The 24,422-nt window shown below is 44.6% G+C and overlaps 1 protein-coding gene across 3 annotated transcripts; it reads right to left on the bottom strand.

Annotated features, from left to right (window-relative positions):
- Positions 1–498: 498 nt before the first annotated feature.
- Positions 499–24,028, bottom strand: LOC124009791 (alanine aminotransferase 2-like). Of its 3 annotated transcripts, none has more exons than XM_046321961.1 (11): positions 23,207–24,027; positions 8,852–8,941; positions 8,508–8,616; positions 8,107–8,240; positions 7,629–7,872; positions 6,783–6,862; positions 6,541–6,677; positions 6,207–6,381; positions 5,563–5,718; positions 3,493–3,605; positions 499–3,291 (listed from the first exon to the last, which is right to left on the bottom strand). In XM_046321961.1, exons 1-11 carry the CDS (start codon positions 23,501–23,503, stop codon positions 3,201–3,203), a joined length of 1,626 nt encoding a protein of 541 aa, XP_046177917.1. In that variant the 5' UTR covers positions 23,504–24,027; the 3' UTR covers positions 499–3,200. The 3 variants fall into 3 exon arrangements, with proteins under 3 accessions (XP_046177917.1, XP_046177919.1, XP_046177918.1); XM_046321963.1 differs by lacking the exon at positions 23,207–24,027 and adding an exon at positions 15,968–16,018; XM_046321962.1 differs by lacking the exon at positions 5,563–5,718 and having other exon boundaries at positions 23,207–24,028.
- Positions 24,029–24,422: the final 394 nt, after the last annotated feature.

Raw genomic sequence — 24,422 nt, forward strand, 5'->3', positions numbered from 1 at the left:
TAAGGTTACTTAAGAAAAAAAAAGTGTGGTTGGTCGTGGTGGATGTGTAGAGGTATAGCGCGAACATCTAGCAACTAATTGGAGACCTTTCAACTACTTTTTATCTACTTTGCATATTAGCTAACCCTTCCATTAACTCCTAAAACTAACCTTAACCCTTAAGGGGCGGCAGGGTAGCCTAGTGGTTAGAGCGTTGGACTAGTAACCGGAAGGTTGCAAGTTCAAAACCCCCGAGCTGACAAGGTACAAATCTGTCATTCTGCCCCTGAACAGGCAGTTAACCCACTGTTCCTAGGCTGTCATTGAAAATAAGAATTTGTTTTTAACTGACTTGCCTAGTAAAATAAAGGTCAAATTTAAACATTTTAAAAACTTTAGCCATCTAGCTAACGTTAGCATTAGCCACCTAGCTAATGTTAGCCACAACAAATTGGAATTCTTATCTAATCATTCGTATAGCAAATATGCAACATAACGTAGGAATTGCAATTCGTAAAATATCATTCAAATTGTAATTCGTAACATCATGGACGTCCACAAATTAATACATGCCATACCAAACGTAACATATCATACTAATTTGAATGTCCCAGATTTTTGTTTACTATGTTTTGAGAGAGAGAGAGAGAGAGAATACATACAGTACACAACAATTACAGGAAAAACACAAATCACAATCAGAAGTTAATTGCTTTCCCCTCTCATTCACTCTTCAAGTCATTAAACTTCAGTTCAGTTCAGTAATCGCTCCACCACACCCTCTCTGATTGCAACATGAGTGGTGTCTGCATTTGGTTTGGTCCCAGCTCTGACAGTAGTCACGCTTAGCAAACTACACTATCATCTGTCGCACATGACCTTGAATAAGCATGTACGAAAACAATGGAGTCCCTGATTGAAGATGAGTGTTCGGTCCAACAGTTGATCTGAGTTCCCACAATGCAACAGGAAGCACATATCTTCGCGCCGCTTTAATTGCACTAAAATGACAACATGCAGTGAAAGGAGAGGAAATCATAGATTGGGCCAGGTCTGTAGTAGTAGAGGCAGAGAAACCGATACAGTGTCATCATGAGACAATTGCTAGTTAAGCTTGTGTTTTCTTGTGTTCGTGAGCCTGCAATATAGAGATTTCTGTAATTTTGTATTGCTATATAAAATAGTTTGGTAGTGGTTGTGAAAATGTTTTGAAGTTCATCTGTAAATTAACATTATTACATGGTTATTACATGTTAATATTCAAAATTATACATGTAGATAGTATGGCAAAGTAGGTTATGGTCAGATATAAGGGTCAGATAATCCACTGGGAATCAAGCCTTATCTGAATTTGTCATATTTGAACAATAGTACTAGTATGTTGTTGACACCCCATTTCTCCACTTGTGAGTTAATACCATGTAGCTAAATAGCATCCAATATCAGGACATCTGCTGGACACGGAGAAAAGGCTTTCTGGACAGATGGTACCCCTCAGTCTCTCTCTCTCAAATGATTTGTTTCAATCTTGTTGGCTTGATTGTTTCAATCACTTATTCACCCACTTGAATATCATTCATATGTGAATTATTATCCGAAAGAGGAGTTACCACTATCATGACAAAGAGAACATTTTTGCTGTCTCTCAGGGAACGAAGATGTAGAAAGGTGACTGTGTAAAACAAGCGCACCCAATTAAATTAGTGAGAACTGTGAGGGGCTGTGAGGGGAGATGTAAGGGCTGTGAGGGGAGATGTAAGGGCTGTGAGGGGAGATTGTAAGGGCTGTGAGGGGAGATTGTAAGGGCTGTGAGGGGAGATGTAAGGGCTGTGAGAGGAGATGTAAGGGCTGTGCGATGGGATGTAAGGGATGGGAGGGGAGATCTTAAGGGGAGATGTAAGGGCTGTGAGGGGAGATTGTAAGGACTGTGAGGGGAGATTGTAGGAGCTGTGAGGGGAGATGTAAGGGCTGTGAGATGAGATTGTAAGGGCTGTGAGGTGAGATTGTAAGGGCTGTGAGGGGAGATTGTAATGGCAGATGTAAGGGCTGAGGGAAGATTGCAAGGGATGTGAGAGGAGATGTAAGGGCTGTGAGGTGGGATGTAATGGCTGTGAGGGGAGATTGTGAGGGGCTTTGAGGGGAGATTGTAAGGGCTGTCAGAGGAGATGTAAGGGCTGTGAGTTGAGATGTAAGGGCTGTGATCGGAGATTATAAGGGCAGATGTGAGGGCTGAGGGAAGATTGTAAGGGCTGTGAGAGGAGATGTAAGGGCTGTGAGAGGAGATGTAAGGGCTGTGATCGGAGATTGTAAGGTCTGTGAGGGGAGATTGTAAGGGCTGTGAGAGGAGATATAAGGGCTGTGAGGAAAGATTGTAAGGGCTGTGAGGAGATGTAAGGGCTGTGAGGGGAGATTGTAAGGGCTGTGAGGGGGGATTGTAAGGGATATAGAAATACTAAAAGGTGGTTAATTAAGAAAGGGGCTGTGCTTTGTCATGGATAATGAAGGCTGGCAGCCCCTGTAGAGAGAAGGAGGGAGAAAAATCTTTACAGACTAAAAGGTATAGGTATGGGTGCTTAGGAGGGCTGTCTGTACGGCTGGAGATATAAAATACTATATGATGGAGATTTTCAATACAATAAAATCATCTTTCAATTTAAAATCATTGTGAAAGCTTCTAGAATATACAATACTTCCCTGTGCCTTTGTCTACAATACTGTCAAAATCATTTCTACAGAGTTTGGAAATAATGTACTAGTGCTTTCAGTTTCTTCATTGCATACAGCACTACTGTACCATTATACTGGCATTGACTTGTAATCAAGGACACATAACCTCTTTTCCACACACACGCATGCACACACACAAAAACACAACTGAGATGACAATTAATATACATTTGATCAAGTATGCCAGATTGAACTGAATTTGATATGTCCCAAAAAACTACAGCTCTTGTCCTGATTTCTAAAAACTACATCTCCCAATATCCTGGGTGTTCATAATCACTACAGTTTTACATGTACAGTCGGAGTCCACCATTTATTGGAATCTTGTAGGCTAAGGGGCTAAAGTGCATGATCAAGGTGACTGGCGACAGAGTCACCAACACAGTAGGCACTTAGTGACAGAAATTCTGTGAGGTTGGCTGGTAGACTGCGCATAGTGCTCAGTGTGCTATTCTCTTCTGATTGGGTGAAAGTTAGGAAGTTAAGGAAGATAGTTAAGAGTACTGCTGAGTGAATTTCTGGTGGAACTCTTTTACTTTAGCCAGTAAGATCTTCAGCTTTTCTGTGGGCGGCAGAATGGTCATCCTGGAACGAGGGAAAGAGGAAGAGAGAGAGAGAAAGGGAACTTTGAACGAAATGCAGGGCATTGGAAACTAAAGGCCATATACACTATTTTTCTGTTGCATACATTTCTACTTTGTTGGGTATAATTTCCCTTTTTGATATGCCTATCTAAGGATGTGAAAGGCTGTGGTAAAATGTTTGAGTAAACTGGGTTGTCCAGACCTGAAGTGGTAGGTGCCGTCCTTCTGTCCGAAGCCACTTCCTGGGACCAGACAGATGCCAGTCTCCTCCAACAGCTTCATACAGTAGAACATGTCTGGAGCCTGGCCAAGCGCCTGGGGGGAGAGAGAGAGAGACAAAGAGGAAAAGAGGTATTACAGTGGGATGACACATACAGTACCGGTCAAACGTTTGGACACACCTACTCATTCAAGGGTTTTTTCTTTATTTTTACTATTTTCTACATTGTAGAATAATAGTGAAGACATCAAAACTATGAAAAAACACATGGAATCATGTAGTAAACAAAAAAGTGTTAAACAATTCAAAATACAGTATATTTGAGATTTGAGATTCATCAAAGTAGCCACCATTTGCCTTGAAGACAGCTTTGCACACTCTTGGCATTCTCTCAACCAGCTTCATGAGGTAGTCACCTGGAATGCATTTCAATTAACAGGTGTGCCTTGTTAAAAGTTCATTTGTGGAATTTCTTTCCTCCTTAATGGATATGACCCATCAGTTGTCTTGTGACAAGGTAGGGGTGGTATACAGAAGATAGCCCTATTTGGTAAAATACCAAGTCCATATTATGGCAAGAACAGCTCAAATAAGCAAAGAGAAACAACAATCTATCATTACTTTAAGACATGAAGGTCAGTCAATCCGGAACATTTCAAGAACTTTGAAAGTTTCTTCAAGTGCAATCGCAAAAAACATCAAGCGCTGTTATGAAACTGGTTCTCATGAGGACTGCCACAGGAAAGAAAGACCCCGAGTTACCTCTGCTGCAGAGGATACGTTCATTAGAGTTACCAGCCCCAGAAATTGCAGCTCAAATAAATGCTGCCCAGAGTTCAAGTAACAGACACATCTCAACATCAACTGTTCAGAAGAAACTGCAGGAATCAGGACTTCATAGTCGAATTGCTGCAAAGAAACCTCTACTAAAGGACACCAATAAGAAGAAGAGACTTGCTTGAGCCAAGAAACACCAGCAATGAACATTAGACCGGTGGAAATCTGTCCTTTGGTCTGACAAGTCCAAATTAGAAATTTTTGGTTACAACCGTCGTCTCTTTGTGAGACGCAAAGTAGGTGAACGGATGATCTCCGCATGTGTGGTTCCCACCATGAAGCATGGAGGAGGAGGTGTGATGGTGTGGGGGTGCTTTGCTGGTGACACTGTCTATGATTTATTTAGAATTCACAGCATTCTGTAGTGATACACCGTCCCATCTGGTTTGCGCTTAGTGGGACTATCATTTGTTTTTCAACAGGACAATGACCAAACACACCTCCAGGCTGTTTAAGGGCTATTTGACCAAGGAGAGTGATGGAGTGCTGCATCAGATGACCTGGCCTCCACAATCACCTGACCTCACCCCAATTAAGATGGTTTGAGATGAGTTGGACTGCAGAGTGAATGAAAAGCAGCCAACAAGTGCTCAGCATATGTGGGAACTCCTTCAAGACGGTTGGAAAAGCATTCCACGTGTAGCTGGTTGAGAGAATGCCAAGAGTGTGCAGAGCTGTCCTTAAGGCAAAGGATGACTACTTTGAAGAATCTAAAATATTACATATATGTTGATTTGTTTAACACTTGTTTGGTTGCTACATGATTCCATATGTGTTCTTTCATAGTTCTGATGTCTTCACTATTATTCTACAATGTATAAAAGAGTACAAATAATGAAAAACCCTTGAATGAGTAGGTAGGGGTGTCCAAACTTTTGACTGGTACTGTACATACTGTATACAGGAAACGCATCTCACAATCAAATATATCAACTTAATTGGTGTATTTATTTCAACAGGTGATGGGACCATAAACTCCATAATTATCATTTTCTAATTTCCTGGATTAGTATTTCAGTCCTCAACTCCAGAGCTGCTGTGTTGTACATCTACTGAAGAATGTGTTTGTTTCATATGATTGTGTTTTGCAACCATATGAATAATTGGGTAATTGATGTGTATATAATATATATAGTGTAATTGTTGTTTATTCATGTGTATACAGGGCTAACCCCACAAAGGGGGCCCTGGTAAATTATAGTGGTATTAACTGACCTTAGCTTCCTTGATGGATTTCTCTGGCAGGCTGATGTTAGGGAATGAGTACATGGCTCCCTGAACAGGGTTACAGGTGATCCCAGGTACTGTGTTCAGAATCTGCTCTGTCAGTTTAGCCTTCTCTGCCAGGAGACTGAGGGTGGCTGTGCGCTCCTGGACATGGAGAAGAGTGTGTGTGTGTGTGTGTGTGTGTGTGTGTGTGTGTGTGTGTGTGTGTGTGTGTGTGTGTGTGTGTGTGTGTGTGTGTGTGTGTGTGTGTGTGTGTGTGTGTGTGTGTGTGTGTGTGTGTGTGTGTGTGTGTGTGTGTGTGTGTGTGTGTGTGTGTGAGTGTGTGTGTGTGTGTGAGTGTGAGTGTGTGTGTGGCACACATACACAATCCATGTATCAATTGTCTCAAGGCTTAAACATGCTTCTTTAACATGTCTCCTCCCCTTCATCTACACTGATTGAAGTGGATTTAACAAGTGGCATCAATAATCCTAGCTTTCACCTGGATTCACCTGGTCAGTCTATGTCAGGGAAAGAGCCAGTGTTCTTAATGTTTTGTATACTCAGTATATATTGAATGTGTGTCCCTGTCAATGTTGACAGTCTGGTATGTCATTTAAGTCAATGTCTGCTTAATGACCATATATCATTACCTTCATGAAGGTGATGTGGGAAGGTTCTCCAGGCTGGGGAGAGTTGACCACCAGGTCCATCAGAGCCTGACCAGGGATGGGGGGACACAGTCTGACCGACACCAGCTTAGAGAGCTGGGCCTGCACCTCCGCGTCCATATTAATCACCTCCATGTAACCCCCACGGAAACCACACCTAGCAGGCAGGAGAAGAGAGAGAGAAACCAGAGACTCAGAAGGCAAGACACAACTGCACCATATCTACAGGTCTCCCTATTTCTATATTGGTTGAAGTAGTAAGGTCATATAATGGTTGATATTTCAGGTCATGTTAAAGTAATGAGAATGATCTTACTCTCCCATGTAGCACTTGGAGGTGGAGTGGAAGGACGCCAGTTCTACATTGTCAGAGTACTCTGGTCCCAACTCAAAAAGCACCTTCTTAAAGGAATGGAACTGGCAACCCTCCGCATACACATTATCCTGGTACACCTGGAGGAGAGGGACAGAGAGAGAGGGATGTCAGGGGGTAAGAGATGAATGTAGAGGTGAAATTATGTTTTTGAGGAGGATGACAAAAAGGTCTGATTGGTTTACCTCATCAGCCATCAGGAAGAGTCGCTCTTTAGCAGCGAATCGGATCACGTCCTCAATACACTGTCTGCTCTGGACCTGACCTATCACAGAGTTGGAGAGGGAAAGGTTCAGAATCATATTAGTAGAACTGGGCATTTTGGCTTCTGTCCAAGTGAGATCTTTGTACTCTGGCACCATCTAGTGTCTAGACTGGGAGGAAAACTGATATTTTGCAAGATAATTAGGAATAACTGTCACATTCTGACCTTTATTTCCTTTGTTTTGTATTTATTTAGTAGGGTCAGGGCATGAGTTGGGTGGGCAGTCTGTTTGTTTTTCTAGATTTTGGGTATTTCTATGTTTCGGCCTAGTATGGTTCTCAATCAGAGGCAGGTGTCATTAGTTGTCTCTGATTGAGAATCATACTTAGGTAGCCTGGGTTTCACTGTGTGTTTGTGGGTGATTGTTCCTGTCTCTGTGTTTGCACCAGATAGGACTGTTTAGGTTTTCGCACATTTATTGTTTTGTTAGTTATTTCATGTCTAGTTCCTTTATTAAAGAACATGAATAACCACCACGCTGCATTTTGGTCCACTTCTCCTTCACCACAGGAAAACCCTTACAATAACGCAAGAACAGACACAAGAACTGTTTAGAAAGTTGCAAGTTATCTAGAAGGGTGAGTGTAACCGTTTTGGCAGAGCAAAAATACATACACTTCTAATGTTTGAACACACAAGAGAGACACCCACATCAAAGCACGTCTTCAAGACTCAAATCTCGTTCTCAGTCGCATTTCTTAATGAGGAGAATTGAAACCAAGGCTAAATCAGGAAGTTCAACCCCCCGTTAAGCTTGGCTACTTACCAGTGGGGTTACCAGGGTTGATGATGCAGAGGGCTTTGGGGTTGCAGTGCTTCCTGGCCTCCGCTAGGGAGCTCTCTAGCTCACTAAGGTCCATGCTCCAGCACTTCTCCTCGTTCAGGTAGTAGTTGACCTGTACAGCGCCCAGCTCAGCCAGGGCAGCCGAGTACAGAGGGTACTGAGGGATGGAGATCATCACCCCTGTCCTCGATGCACCCTCACCACACACCAATAGTTTCAGCATGGTCTAGGAAAGACGGGAGAGGAGAAGGGAGTGAGTTGGTAAGCAAATGGTAGGTAATTCATGCAATCAATCAATCAATCAATCAAGAATAATAGGTGATAAAGTTGCTGGAAGATAGACCGACTGATAGGTGCACCTCAAGCCTATAATCCTCAAAGCTCTCCTTACGCCTTCCTCTTTATCTGCAGTGAGAATGTTACTTTAAAACACAATTATTTGATTTTATTGAGTTCTTACTACGATGCCGTCGCTGGCGCCGGTGGTGAGGTAGACGTTGTCTGGGTCACAGGGTACACCCCCATCCCGACGCTCGATGTAGCGAGCCACGTCCTGCCGCACACAGTCTATTCCCTGGCTGGCACTGTATGCACCTGAGAGAGAGAGAGAGAGAGAGAGAGAGAGAGAGAGAGAGAGAGAGAGAGAGAGAGAGAGAGAGAGAGAGAGAGAGAGAGAGAGAGAGAGAGAGAGAGAGAGAGAGAGAGAGAGAGAGAGAACTCAATACACTACAGTGCTCCAGGACCGGAGTTGGAGGTCATTTCATTGTTTATGCAGTAACACAGGCCTATTGGCCAAAACATAATTAGATTTGAACTTACATCCTTACAATACACATTCCATCCAGTGCATGAAAAACATACCCACACTACCACCTCCACAAGCCTGCAGAATGCGTTGTGCTCTGTTTTTGGCATCCTCTGGAAACATGTTTTCATTCAATAGTTCCGGATAGGAGCAGAGTGCCAAGACCTTGAGGAGGAAGGGAGGACAGAGAGTAAGGTGAGGAACAGGCAGAAGTTGATGCTGAATAATGTACACAAATCTGCATGAAACACCACATGAATCTGTATGAAAAGGTCACAATGTGTTTTTGCCTTAGACAGAACGGTTTCAAATGATAAAGGAGAATGAAAGACATCCTGTAATCAAAAAGAGAACTGAGGTATTAAATAAATGGTTTGGAACTTAGGGAATAAAAGCAGACCTGTCGGAAGAAGGTGATTGGCTGCTGGCCCATGGCATGGGCGTCACCGATGTTGGCCTTGATGACCTCAGTGAACGGCTTCTTCACTCCCTTCAGGACACAGAAACAAGACATGAAACGACTAGGGTAAGGAAGAAAGAGATGGATGAAGGATTTGCTGGATCCCAGGGGTGTGCAGTGCAGAAATGCAGACCATTACGTTACCTTATTCTTTATAAACCTATAAACTCATACTTAACCATTTATAACTACTTAATCTGAGTGTGTCCCTCTATAACTAAAACATGAGTATAAGGTCACGTCCTCCTAGACTCCAGCCACGGCTCTAATCTCAGATGTCTCCACTACCTCAGGTAAAGCTAACGGTGCCCATCTACTGTAGTCATGCTATCAGGAGAACAAACAAGAACTCTGGAAAAGGCTTGGCATTGGCGTCAGCTATATTTCTCTTTCTGTCTCACTCTCTTTCTCCCTCCCTCTCACACAGTGTCTCGTTCTTTCTCTCCCTCCCTCCTCTCCTAACCTCTCTCTCGCTCTCTCTCTCTCTCTCTCAAACAATGTTAGTCGATAGCAAATGCACTAAAATAGACAACCCTTAGTAACAGTCAAACAGCTCTTTATAATTTTCTTTACCAAGTGTTTTTACTTATTCAACTCTCAAGCACAAACACAAAATCAGGTATAGTCTTATGCAAACATCAGGTATAGTCTTTTGCAAACATCAGGTATAGTCTTTTGCAAACATCAGGTATAGTCTTTTGCAAACATCAGGTATAGTCTTATGCAAACATCAGGTATAGTCTTTTGCAAACATCAGGTATAGTCTTATGCAAACATCAGGTATAGTCTTTTGCAAACATCAGGTATAGTCTTTTGCAAACATCAGGTATAGTCTTATGCAAACATCAGGTATAGTCTTTTGCAAACATCAGGTATAGTCTTTTGCAAACATCAGGTATAGTCTTTTGCAAACATCAGGTATAGTCTTATGCAAACATCAGGTATAGTCTTTTGCAAACATCAGGTATAGTCTTATGCAAACATCAGGTATAGTCTTTTGCAAACATCAGGTATAGTCTTTTGCAAACATCAGGTATAGTCTTTTGCAAACATCAGGTATAGTCTTTTGCAAACATCAGGTATAGTCTTTTGCAAACATCAGGTATAGTCTTTTGCAAACATCAGGTATAGTCTTTGCAAACATCAGGTATAGTCTTTTGCAAACATCAGGTATAGTCTTTTGCAAACATCAGGTATAGTCTTTGCAAACATCAGGTATAGTCTTTTGCAAACATCAGGTATAGTCTTTTGCAAACATCAGGTACTGTATAGTCTTTTGCAAACATCAAGTATAGTCTTTTGCAAACATCAGGTATAGTCTTTTGAAAACATCAGGTATAGTATTTTGCAAACATCAGGTATAGTCTTATGCAAACATCAGGTATAGTATTTTGCAAACATCAGGTATAGTCTTATGCAAACATCAGGTATAGTCTTTTGCAAACATCAGGTATAGTCTTTTGCAAACATCAGGTATAGTCTTTTGCAAACATCAGGTATAGTCTTTTGCAAACATCAGGTATAGTCTTTTGCAAACATCAGCTATAGTCTTTTGCAAACATCAGGTATAGTCTTTGCAAACATCAGGTATAGTCTTTTGCAAACATCAGGTATAGTCTTTTGCAAACATCAGGTATAGTCTTTTGCAAACATCAGCTATAGTCTTTTGCAAACATCAGGTATAGTCTATTGCAAACATCAGGTATAGTCTTTTGCAAACATCAGGTATAGTCTTTTGCAAACATCAGGTATAGTCTTATGCAAACATCAGGTATAGTCTTTTGCAAACATCAGGTATAGTCTTTTGCAAACATCAGGTATAGTCTTTTGCAAACATCAGGTATAGTCTTTTGCAAACATCAGGTATAGTCTTTTGCAAACATCAGGTATAGTCTTTTGCAAACATCAGGTATAGTCTTTTGCAAACATCAGGTATAGTCTTTTGCAAACATCAGGTATAGTCTTATGCAAACATGCATTGGTTCAATACATGCTCTCCACTCCCCTTGCCTTTTGTCCTAAAATGTAGGACATTAGCGCTGTAAAAAAAAACATAAAATGGGAGTAATACAATCCAATGTTAGTGGTCTCTGTGAAGGTGTAATGTGTAAAGGGAGGCAGGGTTTGCAAATGATAAGATAAGACACACCTACCTACAAATGCATACCACGTAATGTGCGTCTACGTGTGTTTGGAAGCAGGGTGGAGGGAGTCAAAACAAGACTCACCTTGAGTGTACAAAACATTAGGAACACTGTCCTAATTTTGAGTTGCACCACCTTTTGCCCTCATAACAGCCTCAATGTGTCGGGGCATGGACTCTACAAGGTGTCGAAAGCGTTCCACAGGGATGCTGGCCCATGTTGACTCCAATGCTTCCCACAGTTGTGTCAAGTTGGCTGGATGTCCTTTGGGTAGTGGACCATTCATGATACACACAGGAACTGTTGAGCGTGAAAGACCCAGCAGTGTTCACTCAAACTGAAGCACCTGGCACCTACGACCATACCCCATTTATAGGCACTTAAATCTTTTGTCTTGACTATTCACCCTCTGAATGGTAAACATACATAATCAATGTCTCCGTTGTCTAAAGGCTTGAAAATCCTTCTTTAACCTTTCTCCTTACCTTCATCTACACTGATTTAAGTGAATTTAATTAGTGACATCAATACGGGTTCATAGCTTTCACCTGGATTCCCCTGGTCAGTCTATATCACGGAAAGAACAGGTGTTCATAATGTTTTGTACACTCAGTGTATATTAAAGCAGAGAAAATGCTATCTGGAAAGAAAAGAGACACACATTCCCAGGCTGCCTGAAAGCCTTGTCAAGTGTTGCATCAGCTCAGACTCCAGCTGTAGAAACATACAGACGTTAAGTAGTAAAGCAGGTGTCAACTGCAGAGTTTTTAAAAAATAGACTCAAAAGAGACATGGAGAACGGTAAAAACTGAATTTGGGGAGGTTTTTTGGGAGTGTGGTGACATTATGTCCTTATAAGCCAATAGAAACAGCGGTTGGTGGCCTCAAGTGGAACTCATTCAAACCCAGTGGGAAGCAGGACAGGCCCTGCTGTTGTTCTATCTCACCAGAGACTTTATCCAATCTAATTGGGCCAGCTGAACCAGTTCAATGACCACCAAAGTACACAACAGATTTGTTGATGTGACCTTGTTGTGCTCACACTGCATTTTTCTCTTTCTGCTTGGCTAAGACTTTGGGAATTAACTAATGATGAATATTTAAGTTGATTTGAATGGTAAACATCTCAGGTATCAGAACACTTTCCTGAACTTTATCTGCATCTGAAACACTGCAGTTCCTCTGAGCCCTCAAAAAGGTTTGTATGTTAGTAAGACAACATAGAGACAGGGTGAAAAGAGGATAGAGAGAGAAAAGCTAGAGAAAGACAAAATGTATTTTGTTGAAAGTGTGTGTTCTTTCCTTACCTAGTTTAGATAAAGGCAAGCAAATGAATGTAAGCTTTGTGCCCAGTTTTCACATACAAGCCTAACACTCACCAGAACTCAGTGGGAAAAAGCAGGTATTCTTAGTTACAAAAGACAAGACTAGTTTGGCCCAGCTATACTTGGAAGAGTCTACAGATAGACTACACCTGATACAGCACGTGGTTTGTGTGTTAGTTGGATATTTGGATGTCCCCATACATAACAAAACAGAAACATTGTTTCTATTTCTAGGTGCTCAGTATGACATAACGATGTAATAACTTATTGGGAAACCCCTGACGTAGACTCCTGAATGACCATACAAAAGACAAGACTACTGCCCCAAAGCCAGGTAGACTCCTGAATGACCATCCTGCCCCAAAGCCAGGTAGACTCCTGAATGACCATCCTGCCCCAAAGCCAGGTAGACTCCTGAATGACCATCCTGCCCCAAAGCCAGGTAGACTCCTGAATGACCATCCTGCCCCAAAGCCAGGTAGACTGAATGACCAACCTGCCCCAAAGCCACGTGGTTTGTAGTTAGTCCTGATATTTGAACCATCCTACCAAAACAGAAACATTGCCAGGTAGCTCCTGAATGACCATCCTGCCCCAAAGCCAGGTAGACTCCTGAATGACCATCCTGCCCCAAAGCCAGGTAGGCTCCTGAATGACCAACCTGCCCCAAAGCCAGGTAGGCTCCTGAATGACCAACCTGCCCCAAAGCCAGGTAGACTCCTGAATGACCATCCTGCCCCAAAGCCAGGTAGGCTCCTGAATGACCAACCTGCCCCCAAATGACCAGCCCCAAAGCCTCCTGAATGACCAACCTGCCCCAAAGCCAGGTAGACTCCTGAATGACCAACCTGCCCCAAAGCCAGGTAGGCTCCTGAATGACCAACCTGCCCCAAAGCCAGGTAGGCTCCTGAATGACCAACCTGCCCCAAAGCCAGGTAGACTCCTGAATGACCAACCTGCCCCAAAGCCAGGTAGGTTCCTGAATGACCAACCTGCCCAAAAAGCCAGGTAGGTTCCTGAATGACTAACCTGCCCCAAAGCCAGGTAGGCTCCTGAATGACCAACCTGCCCCAAAGCCAGGTAGACTCCTGAATGACCATCCTGCACCAAAGCCAGGTAGTCTCCTGAATGACCAACCTGCCCCAAAGCCAGGTAGACTCCTGAATGACCAACCTGCCCCAAAGCCAGGTAGGCTCCTGAATGACCAACCTGCCCCAAAGCCAGGTAGGCTCCTGAATGACCAACCTGCCCCAAAGCCAGGTAGGGTCCTGAATGACCAACCTGTCCCAAAGCCAGGTAGGCTCCTGGTTGCCTGGGGTGATTGAGGATGAGTCAGAACAAATAAAAGAGAAAATCCATGAAGATTACGTTTTGCATTTTGGTAAATCCATAGAGCCGTCTGGCAAAGGTCACCATAGACCATACGGCAGTCCCTCCACCCCCCTACGCAGTTAGAGAATGTACCTCTCTCTCTCTCAAACACAGAGACACTTCAATCTTTTTCCTAGAAATAGCACTCAGATTGGGCCACTGCACACTACACTGGAATCAGTAAACTATCTCTGGGTTTCCATGTCAACCCCTGAAAGCAAGAGGGGATGGGGCAGGTAAGGATTACACATGGGGTAGGTAAGGATTACACATGGGGTAGGTAAGGATTACACATGGGGTAGGTAAGGATTACACATGGGGTAGGTAAAGATTACACATGGGGCAGGTAAGGATTACACATGGGGTAGGTAAGGATTACACATGGGGTATTATCAGATCTTTATGGAGCAAGTGAAACAGTATAGCTTCCGTCCCTCTCCTCGCCCCTACCTGGGCTCGAACCAGGGACCCTCTGCACACATCGACAACAGCCACCCTCCGAAGCATCGTTACCCATTGCTCCACAAAAGCAGAGCAAGGGGAACAACTACTTCAAGATCTCAGAGCGAGTGATGTCACCGATTGAAATGCTATTAGCGCGCACCCCGCTAACTAGCTAGCCATTTCACATCGGTTACAGAAGTAGATTACCGACCGAGGGGCCCCCATTGATTTTGTGTGTCATTCTCAATCAGATATCATATTAAAACCATTTCTCATATTAAAAATGCTAACATGTCTCTACACCCTATGGCAGAAGTTGTAGAAATGCAGGAACATTTCTGTAAAACATTTTACTAAGGGCTGAGGCCGGCTCCGACTGCATGTGTGGGTATGGATGTGGGTACACAGACGCACGAGCAACTAAAGCCCCTCATGATGAGTTCAGATTTTTTTGTGGCCACCACCCCCCATCAGTGTTTCCCATCTCTGGTCTAGATCATTCACCCATTTCACATAACAAATGTCACAGGACTGCAGGGGGGCTATAGGAGTGATGAGTTATTGCTTTTAAAGGAGACAGTGGTATTGGTCTGGGGTAAAGTGAGGATTTGACCTCTGACCTCTGATGATAGATGACATACTGTACAACATTGTGAGGTCAGACGTTTAAATAGAGCTGATATAAAAACAGACCACAGACTGAACTGAATCTTTCAGTTTTCTGTTTGACTTGTGGACTTTGACCTGAATTTTTCTCAGCTCAGAGAATAACTCTGATACTGTATAACAGAGAACAAACAGTGACAAGGGCGAGAGAGACACAGAGGGAGAGAGAGACACGGAGGTAGAGGGAGGGAGAGAGAGACAGAGACAGAGGGTGAGGGAGAGACAGAGACAGAGGGCGGGGGAGAGAGAGACACAGAGACAGAGGGCGAGGGAGAGAGAGACAGAGACAGAGGGTGAGGGAGAGACACAGAGACAGAGGGTGAAGGAGAGAGAGACACAGAGACAGAGGGTGAAGGAGGGAGAGACACAGACAGAGGGAGAGAGACAGAGGGAGAGGGAGAGAGAGACAGAGTGAGGGAGAGAGAGAGAGAAACAAAGGGTGAGGGAGAGAGAGACACAGAGACAGAGGGTGAGGGAGAGAGAGACACAGAGACAGAGGGAGAGGGTCACAGAGACAGGGAGAGAGAGACAGAGTTTGAGGGACAGAGAGAGAGAGACACAGAGACAGAGACACAGAGATAGAGGGTGAGGGAGAGAGAGACATAATTTGAGAGGAGAGAGAGAGAGAGAGAGAGAGAGAGAGAGACAGAGTTTGAGAGAGAGAGAGAGAGAGAGAGACACAGAGACAGAGGGAGAGAGAGACAGAGTTTGAGAGAGAGAGAGAGAGAGAGAGACAGAGGGTGAGGGAGAGAGAGAGAGAGAGACAGAGGGAGAGAGAGACACAGTTTGACAGAGGGAGAGAGAGACAAAGTTTGAGGGAGAGAGAGAGAGAGACAAAGGGTGAGGGAGAGAGAGACACAGAGACAGAGGGAGAGAGAGACAGAGTTTGACTGGGAGAGAGAGAGAGAGAGAGGCAAAGGGTGAGGGAGAGAGAGACAGAGAGGGAGAGAGAGACAGAGTTTGAGGGAGAATCAGAGAGGAGAGACTGAGATAGGCAAAGGGTGAGGGAGAGAGAGACAGAGACAGAGGTGAGGGTCAATCTGCCTGCCTTCAAAATCAACAGATGACCAACAGAAGGCTCAACAAACCTGAAAAAATCAACTAACCTTCAAGGTAGTAGACTTTGGCAGGAGGATGACACACTGGATGTGTGAGCAAATGCACCCAAAAAGTCTAGATTTTAGTGAACAGTTAGGCTGGAGGGCAAAGGGAAGTGCAAGCACATGACAAGAGTTGCTAAAGTCACTGTAAACTAGTTATTGCACAACTAGTACAAGGCTACACACACGCTCATAAGCATTCATTCATGCACTTTGCCAGCAGCTTTACCAACAGCGTTTGCCAGCAACTATTTATGACTTCAAGCCTATCAACTCCCGAGATTAGGCTGGTGTAACCGATGTGAAATGGCTAGCTCGTTAGCGGGGTGTGCGCTAATAGCATTTCAAATGTCACTCGCTCTGAGACTTGGAGTGGTTGTTTCCCTTGCTCTGCATGGGTAAAGCTGCTTCGAGGGTAGCTGTTGTCATTGAGGGACGGAAGCTATACTGTTACACTGGCAATACTAAAGTGCCTATAAGAAAATCCAATAGTCAAAGGTTAATGAAATACAAATGGTATAGAGGGAAATAGTCCTATAATTCATATAATAACTACAACCTAAAACTTCTTACCTGGGAATATTGAAGACAGTTTTGACATAAATCGGCTTGGAAATCTATGGCAAGACTTGAAAATGGCTGTCTATCAATGAACAATAACCAACTTGAAAGAGCTTGAAGAATTTTGAAAATAAGAATGTGCAAATATTGTACAATCCAGGTGTGCAAAGCTCTTAGAGACTGTAATCGCTGCCAAAGGTGATTCTAACATGTATTGACTCAGGGAGGTTAATACTTATGTAATGAAGATATATTTGTGTTTTATTTTTCATAATTTCTTTACAAATATTAGAATTGTTCTTCCACTTTCAAATTACAGTGTATTTTGTGTAGATCATTGACAAAAAAATGACAATTACATTTACATTTACATTTAAGTCATTTAGCAGACGCTCTTATCCAGAGCGACTTACAAATTGGTGCATTCACCTTATGACATCCAGTGGAACAGCCACTTTACAATAGTGCATCTAAATCTTTTAAGGGGGGGGGGTGAGAAGGATTACTTTATCCTATCCTAGGTATTCCTTAAAGAGGTGGGGTTTCAGGTGTCTCCGGAAGGTGGTGATGGACTCCGCTGTCCTGGCGTCGTGAGGGAGTTTGTTCCACCATTGGGGGGCCAGAGCAGCGAACAGTTTTGACTGGGCTGAGCGGGAACTGTACTTCCTCAGTGGTAGGGAGACGAGCAGGCCAGAGGTAGATGAACACAGAGCCCTTGTTTGGGTGTAGAGCCTGATCAGAGCCTGGAGGTACTGAGGTGCCGTTCCCCTCACAGCTCCGTAGGCAAGCACCATGGTCTTGTAGCGGATGCGAGCTTCAACTGGAAGCCAGTGGAGAGAGCAGAGGAGCGGGGTGACGTGAGAGAACTTGGGAAGGTTGAACACCAGACGGGCTGCGGCGTTCTGGATGAGTTGTAGGGGTTTAATGGCACAGGCAGGGAGCCCAGCCAACAGCGAGTTGCAGTAATCCAGACGGGAGATGACAAGTGCCTGGATTAGGACCTGCGCCGCTTCCTGTGTGAGGCAGGGTCGTACTCTGCGGATGTTGTAGAGCATGAACCTACAGGAACGGGCCACCGCCTTGATGTTAGTTGAGAACGACAGGGTGTTGTACAGGATCACGCCAAGGTTCTTAGCGCTCTAGGAGGCGGACAAAATGGAGTTGTCAACCGTGATGGCGAGATCATGGAACGGGCAGTCCTTCCCAGGGAGGAAGAGCAGCTCCGTCTTGCCGAGGTTCAGCTTGAGGTGGTGATCCGTCATCCACACTGATATGTCTGCCAGACATGCAGAGATGCGATTCGCCACCTGGTCATCAGAAGGGAGAAAGGAGAAGATGAATTGTGTGTCGTCTGCATAGCAATGATAGGAGAGACCATGTGAGGTTATGACAGAGCCAAGTGACTTGGTGTATAGCGAGAATAGGAGAGGGCCTAGAACAAAGCCCTGGGGGACACCAGTGGTGAGAGCGCGTGGTGAGGAGACAGATTCTCGCCACGCCACCTGGTAGGAGCGACCTGTCAGGTAGGACGCAATCCAAGCGTGGGCCGCGCCGGAGATGCCCAACTCGGAGAGGGTGGAGAGGAGGATCTGATGGTTCACAGTATCGAAGGCAGCCGATAGGTCTAGAAGGATGAGAGCAGAGGAGAGAGAGTTAGCTTTAGCAGTGCGAAGCGCCTCCGTGATACAGAGAAGAGCAGTCTCAGTTGAATGACTAGTCTTGAAACCTGACTGATTTGGATCAAGAAGGTCATTCTGAGTGAGATAGCGGGAGAGCTGGCCAAGGACGGCACGTTCAAGAGTTTTGGAGAGAAAAGAAAGAAGGGATACTGGTCTGTAGTTGTTGACATCGGAGGGATCGAGTGTAGGTTTTTTCAGAAGGGGTGCAACTCTCGCTCTCTTGAAGACGGAAGGGACGTAGCCAGCGGTCAGGGATGAGTTGATGAGCGAGGTGAGGTAAGGGAGAAGGTCTCCGGAAATGGTCTGGAGAAGAGAGGAGGGGATAGGGTCAAGCGGGCAGGTTGTTTAGCGGCCGGCCGTCACAAGACGCAAGATTTCATCTGGAGAGAGAGGGGAGAAAGAGGTCAGAGCACAGGGTAGGGCAGTGTGAGCAGAACCAGCGGTGTCATTTGACTTAGCAAACGAGGATCTGATGTCGTCGACCTTCTTTTCAAAATGGTTGATGAAGTCATCTGCAGAGAGGGTGGAGGGGGAGGGGAGGAGGATTCAGGAGGGAGGAGAAGGTGGCAAAGAGCTTCCTAGGGTTAGAGGCAGATGCTTGGAATTTAGAGTGGTAGAAAGTGGCTTTAGCAGCAGAGACAGAGGAGGAAAATGTAGAGAGGAGGGAGTGAAAGGATGCCAGGTCCGCAGGGAGGCGAGTTTTCCTCCATTTCCGCTCGGCTGCCCGGAGCCCTGTTCTGTGAGCTCGCAATGAGTCGTCGAGCCACGGAGCAGGAGGGGAGGACGGCCTGGAGGATAGGGGACCTAGGAGGATAGGGGAAAGGGAGAGAGGAGGGTTGAGGAGGCAGAATCAGGAGATAGGTTGGAGAAGGTTTGAGCAGAGGGAAGAGATGATAGGATGGAAGAGGAGAGAGTAGCGGGGGGAGAGAGAGCGAAGGTTGGGACGGCGCGATACCATCAGAGTAGGGGCAGTGTGGGAAGTGTTGGATGAGAGCGAGAGGGAAAAGGATACAAGGTAGTGGTCGGAGACTTGGAGGGGAGTTGCAATGAGGTTAGTGGAAGAACAGCATCTAGTAAAGATGAGGTCGAGCGTATTGCCTGCCTTGTGAGTAGGGGGGAAGGTGAGAGGGTGAGGTCAAAAGAGGAAAGGAGTGGAAAGAAGGAGGCAGAGAGGAATGAGTCAAAGGTAGACGTGGGGAGGTTAAAGTCGCCCAGAACTGTGAGAGGTGAGCCGTCCTCAGGAAAGGAGCTTATCAAGGCATCAAGCTCATTGATGAACTCTCCGAGGGAACCTGGAGGGCGATAAATGATAAGGATGTTAAGCTTGAAAGGGCTGGTAACTGTGACAGCATGGAATTCAAAGGAGGCGATAGACAGATGGGTAAGGGGAGAAAGAGAGAATGACCACTTGGGAGAGATGAGGATCCCGGTGCCACCACCCCGCTGACCAGAAGCTCTCGGGGTGTGCGAGAACACGTGGGCGGACGAAGAGAGAGCAGTAGGAGTAGCAGTGTTATCTGTGGTGATCCATGTTTCCGTCAGTGCCAAGAAGTCAAGGGACTGGAGGGAGGCATAGGCTGAGATGAACTCTGCCTTGTTGGCCGCAGATCGGCAGTTCCAGAGGCTACCGGAGACCTGGAACTCCACGTGGGTCGTGCGCGCTGGGACCACCAGATTAGGGTGGCCGCGGCCACGCGGTGTGGAGCGTTTGTATGGTCTGTGCAGAGAGGAGAGAACAGGGATAGACAGACACATAGTTGACAGGCTACAGAAGAGGCTACGCTAATGCAAAGGAGATTGGAATGACAAGTGGACTTACACGTCTCGAATGTTCAGAAAGTTAAGCTTACGTAGCAAGAATCTTATTGACTAAAATGATTAAAATGATACAGTACTGCTGAAGTAGGCTAGCTGGCAGTGGCTGCGTTGTTGACTTTGTAGGCTAGCTGGCAGTGGCTGCGTTGTTGACACTACACTAATCAAGTCGTTCCATTGAGTGTAATAGTTTCTACAGTGCTGCTATTCGGGGGCTAGCTGGCTAGCTAGCAGTGTTGATTACGTTACGTTGCGTTAAAAGAACGACAATAGCTGGCTAGCTAACCTAGAAAATCGCTCTAGACTACACAATTATCTTTGTTACAAAGATGGCTATGTAGCTAGCTATGTAGCTAGCTACGATCAAACAAATCAAACCGTTGTACTGTAATGAAATGAAATGAAAATGTGATACTACCTGTGGAGCGAAGCGGAATGCGACCGGGTTGTTGAGTGCGGAAGTTCTATTCGGTAGACGTTGGCTAGCTGTTGGCTAGCTAGCAGTGTCTCCTACGTTAAGGACGACAAATAGCTGGCTAGCTAACCTCGGTAAATTAAGATAATCACTCTAAGACTACACACTCTAAACTACACAATTATCTTGGATACGAAGACAGCAAAGACAACTATGTAGCTAGCTAACACTACACTAATCAAGTCGTTCAGTTGAGTGTAATAGTTTCTACAGTGCTGCTATTCGGTAGATGGTGGATGTTTGCTAGCTGCTGGGCAGATAGCAGTGTAGACTACGTTAGGATGACGAAATACGATAATTACGCAATTATCTTTGATACAAAGACGGCTATGTAGCTAGCTAAGAAGAAATTGCTAAGATTAGACAAATCAAACCATTGTACTATAATGAAATGTAATGAAAAGTTATACTACCTGCGGACCGAAGTGTGGATGCGACCGCTCGCTCCAACCCGGAAGTTGAACAAATTAAATCCATTTTAATCTCACATTTTAACACAACACAACATGGAAAAACTCTAGGGTTGTGAATACTTTCTAAAGAACTGTATATATTGTAGACAGATCTGTGGCAAAGCAGTGATGGCAAACGAGCTTGGTACAGGATATGCAGTATCAGTCAAAAGTTTGGACACACCTACTCATTCAAGGGTTTTTCTTTATTTGTACTATTTTTTACATTGTAGAATAATAGTGAGTGAAGACATCAAAACTATGAAATAACAATATCATGTAGTAACCCTCTGTCTCATGTAGTAACCATTTTATATTTGAGATTCTTCAAAGTAACCACCATTTGCCTTGATGACAGCTTTGCACACTCTTGGCATTCTCTCAACCAGCTATATGAGGAAGGCTTTTCCAACAGTCTTGAAGGAGTTCCCACATATGCTGAGCACTTGATGCCTGCTTTTTCTTCACTCTGCAGTCCAACTCATCCCAAACCATCTCAATTGGGTTGAGGTCAGGTGATTGTGGTCAGGTGATGCAGGACCATCACTCTCCTTATTGGTCAAATAGTCCTTACCGTGGCGGAGATCTTTGTGGGCTATACTCGGCCTTGTCTCAGGATGGTAAATTGGTGGTTGAAGATATCCCTCTAGTGGTGTGGGGGCTGTGCTTTGGCAAAGTGGGTGGGGTTATATCCTTCCTGTTTGGCCCTGTCCGGGGGTATCATAGGATGGGGCCACAGTGTCTCCTGACCCCTTCTGTCTCAGCCTCCAGTATTTATGCTGCAGTAGTTTGTGTGGGGGCTAGGGTCAGTTCGTTATATCTGGAGTACTTCTCCTGTCTTATAATTATCTCTTTCTTTCTCTCTCTCAGAGGACCTGAGCCCTAGGACCATGCCTCAGGACTACCTGACATGATGACTCCTTGCTGTCCCCAGTCCACCTGGCCGTGCTGCTGCTCCAGTTTCAACTGTTCTGCCTGCGGCAAAGCACCCCCACATCATCACACCTCCTATTCCATGCTTCACGGTGGGAATCATCGGTGGGAGTCATACATTTCATGGTGGGAATCATCCGATTACCTACTCTGTGTGGTTGGAAACAAAAATCTCTCATTTGGACTCGTTAGACCAAAGGACAGATTTCCACCGGTCTAATGTTCATTGCTCATGTTTCGTGGCCCAAGCAAGTCTCTTCTTCTTATTGGTGTCCTTTAGTAGAGTTTTTTTTGCAGCAATTCAACCATGAAGGCCTGATTCACTCAGTCTCCTCTGAAGAGTTGATGTTGAGATGTGTCTGTTATTTAAACTTTGTGAAGGATTTTATTTGGGCTGCAATTTCTGAGGTGCAGTTAACTCTAATGAAGATATCATCTACAGCAGTCAGTGCATAACTCCCTGGTCTTCCTTTACCAACTGAGCTACAGTAACTCTGGTCTTCCTTTCCCGTGGTGGTCCTCATGAGAGCCAGTTTCATCATAGCACTTGATGGTTTTCTGACTGCACTTGAAGAAACTTTCAAAGTCATAGAAATTTTCTAAATTGACTGAGATTCATGTCTTAAAGTTGTTTCCCATTGCTCATTTGAGCTGTTATTTCCATAATATGGACTTGGTCTTTTACCAAATAGGGCTATCTTCCGTATACCACCCCTACCTTGTCACAAAACAAGTGATTGGCTCAAACGCATTAAAAAGGAAAGAAATTCCACAAATTAACACTTTTCTTGTTACTACATGATTCCATATGTGTTATTTCATAGTTTTGATGTCTTCACTATTATTCTACAATGTAGACAATCGTAAAAATAAAGAAAACCATGGAATAATTAGGTGTGTCCAAACTTTTTACAGGTACTGTACATAATTTGTACATGCAAATCTGCTTGGAATCAGCGTTTGATTATTTAAATAATCAGTCTCAATTTAACTTCAGAGTTGCTTGTTTCTTTCTTATGGCATTTACAGGGACATCTTTAGCCAGTGACAGGCCACCAAAATCGTCTCGTAAACTATATTACGCAAGTTTAACAAGCGTGTCACTCTGCTACAGTTGCAATTTCAGAAAAGCAGAGCCAGTGAGGCCTTAAAAGTCAGACTGGTGCAGTGAGTCTAGGTAAAATACTGACAATGCATGGGACAGTGTCAGAGATTGCTTTCCCACTTTGAAAACTGCAATATTTTTCGAACTGAGAGAAAATAATAATTTGCGTGTAGGGTAGTCTAAATCACAATACGATTGAATTAATAACGTTTATTTTAAGCATACCTCTCTCAGCTCTTTCTCGATCTGCATGGCGCGCTGTACAATGGGTCCGCGCACCGCATACTCGACATTCTTCACCGTGGGGTTCATGGTGTCGATGGTCAACACCTTGTCCCGGGAGAACACTCCATTCTCGTTCATTTTCTCTTGGGCAAGTCCACGCCGCCGTTCGCTGACTCCTGAAAATGCTATACTCTGGGGGGGGAAAGGTGACAGCTGAGATGGAATCAGCATTGAGCGGACTCCAGAGGACGAGGTACCCCGCGGGGTCTTGCGCCCCGCCGCCGAAAAACCATACATTTCCTCCTTTCAAAACGCTCACGCTTCTGGATGGTAACATGTGTCCTATGCGCGAAGCAGACATCTCTTTAGCTGTGAAGTGCTGCGATCCCTCTACGCTCAATGAATGCACACACACAGACAACTGTTTGTTGTGCAGTTGGCTAAAAAAAATGTTTGTTTTTTTAAGTCAACCAGTGCTTTGAACCTTGCAATTACGATAGAATGGGGTGAGTTTTTTTTAATTCAGGGGAAGTGATAGAAGATCTGTTTCCCCAACCCGTTATTCACAGATTGGTGCACTCTTTTTCTCTTCTGCACACCGCACACATTGTAACATTACACCCCCATACACCCCTTTTGTGAGTTGAATCCAACCTGCATCCCCATTTGCCTATGCACGGATACATTGTCAGTCAGGGTCGGATCTCCGGTTACCGAGACGACAGACACAATCGATAAGCCAATGCGAGGAGACCGGGCGCAGCTTCAAACCTGCTCCCTTTCCATGGAACTCCCTCTCTTTCGTTTGTTAACACACACCCGGCAGCGCATTCTAGACTACTGGCAGGAGACTGCTGACCAGGCCATTCTGCAGACATTTTGCGCAACTCCTCCTAATTGAACTCAAGCCGTTCTCCCACTGCTTGTAGCAGCAGCATATTTACACGAAATGTGCACTGTGCTCAACTGGTTTGCTCAACTGGTGAAGTTTTAAGGGCCCTTCACACCAGGCTAGTTTTAGTGTGAATGACTGAGGTAGATGTTGCTTTATTTATAGCTGACAGTTCTTTAACATAAATGCTAAATTCAAATGATACATCATTCCTAAATAACCTCTCATATAGACTACTTTCAGTAGGCCTTACCCCTAGTGCAATTTTCCTAATTACATCATTGGGTTGATGAGCATGGTGACAGTGGATCTCCATTGCAACAG

The sequence above is a fragment of the Oncorhynchus gorbuscha genome, linkage group LG22 (assembly GCF_021184085.1).
Source record: "Oncorhynchus gorbuscha isolate QuinsamMale2020 ecotype Even-year linkage group LG22, OgorEven_v1.0, whole genome shotgun sequence".
Classification (NCBI taxonomy): Eukaryota; Metazoa; Chordata; class Actinopteri; order Salmoniformes; family Salmonidae; genus Oncorhynchus; species Oncorhynchus gorbuscha.

Coding starts and splice junctions, on each gene's coding strand:
- LOC124009791 (XM_046321961.1), bottom strand. CDS start 23,503: ATGTATGGTTTTTCGGCGGCGGGGCGCAAGACCCCGCGGGGTACCTCG. Junction 6,382..6,540: donor TCCAAGTGCTACATGGGAGA/GTAAGATCATTC, acceptor CCTGCCTGCTAG/GTGTGGTTTCCGTGGGGGTT. Junction 5,719..6,206: donor CCCACATCACCTTCATGAAG/GTAATGATATAT, acceptor CTCCATGTCCAG/GAGCGCACAGCCACCCTCAG.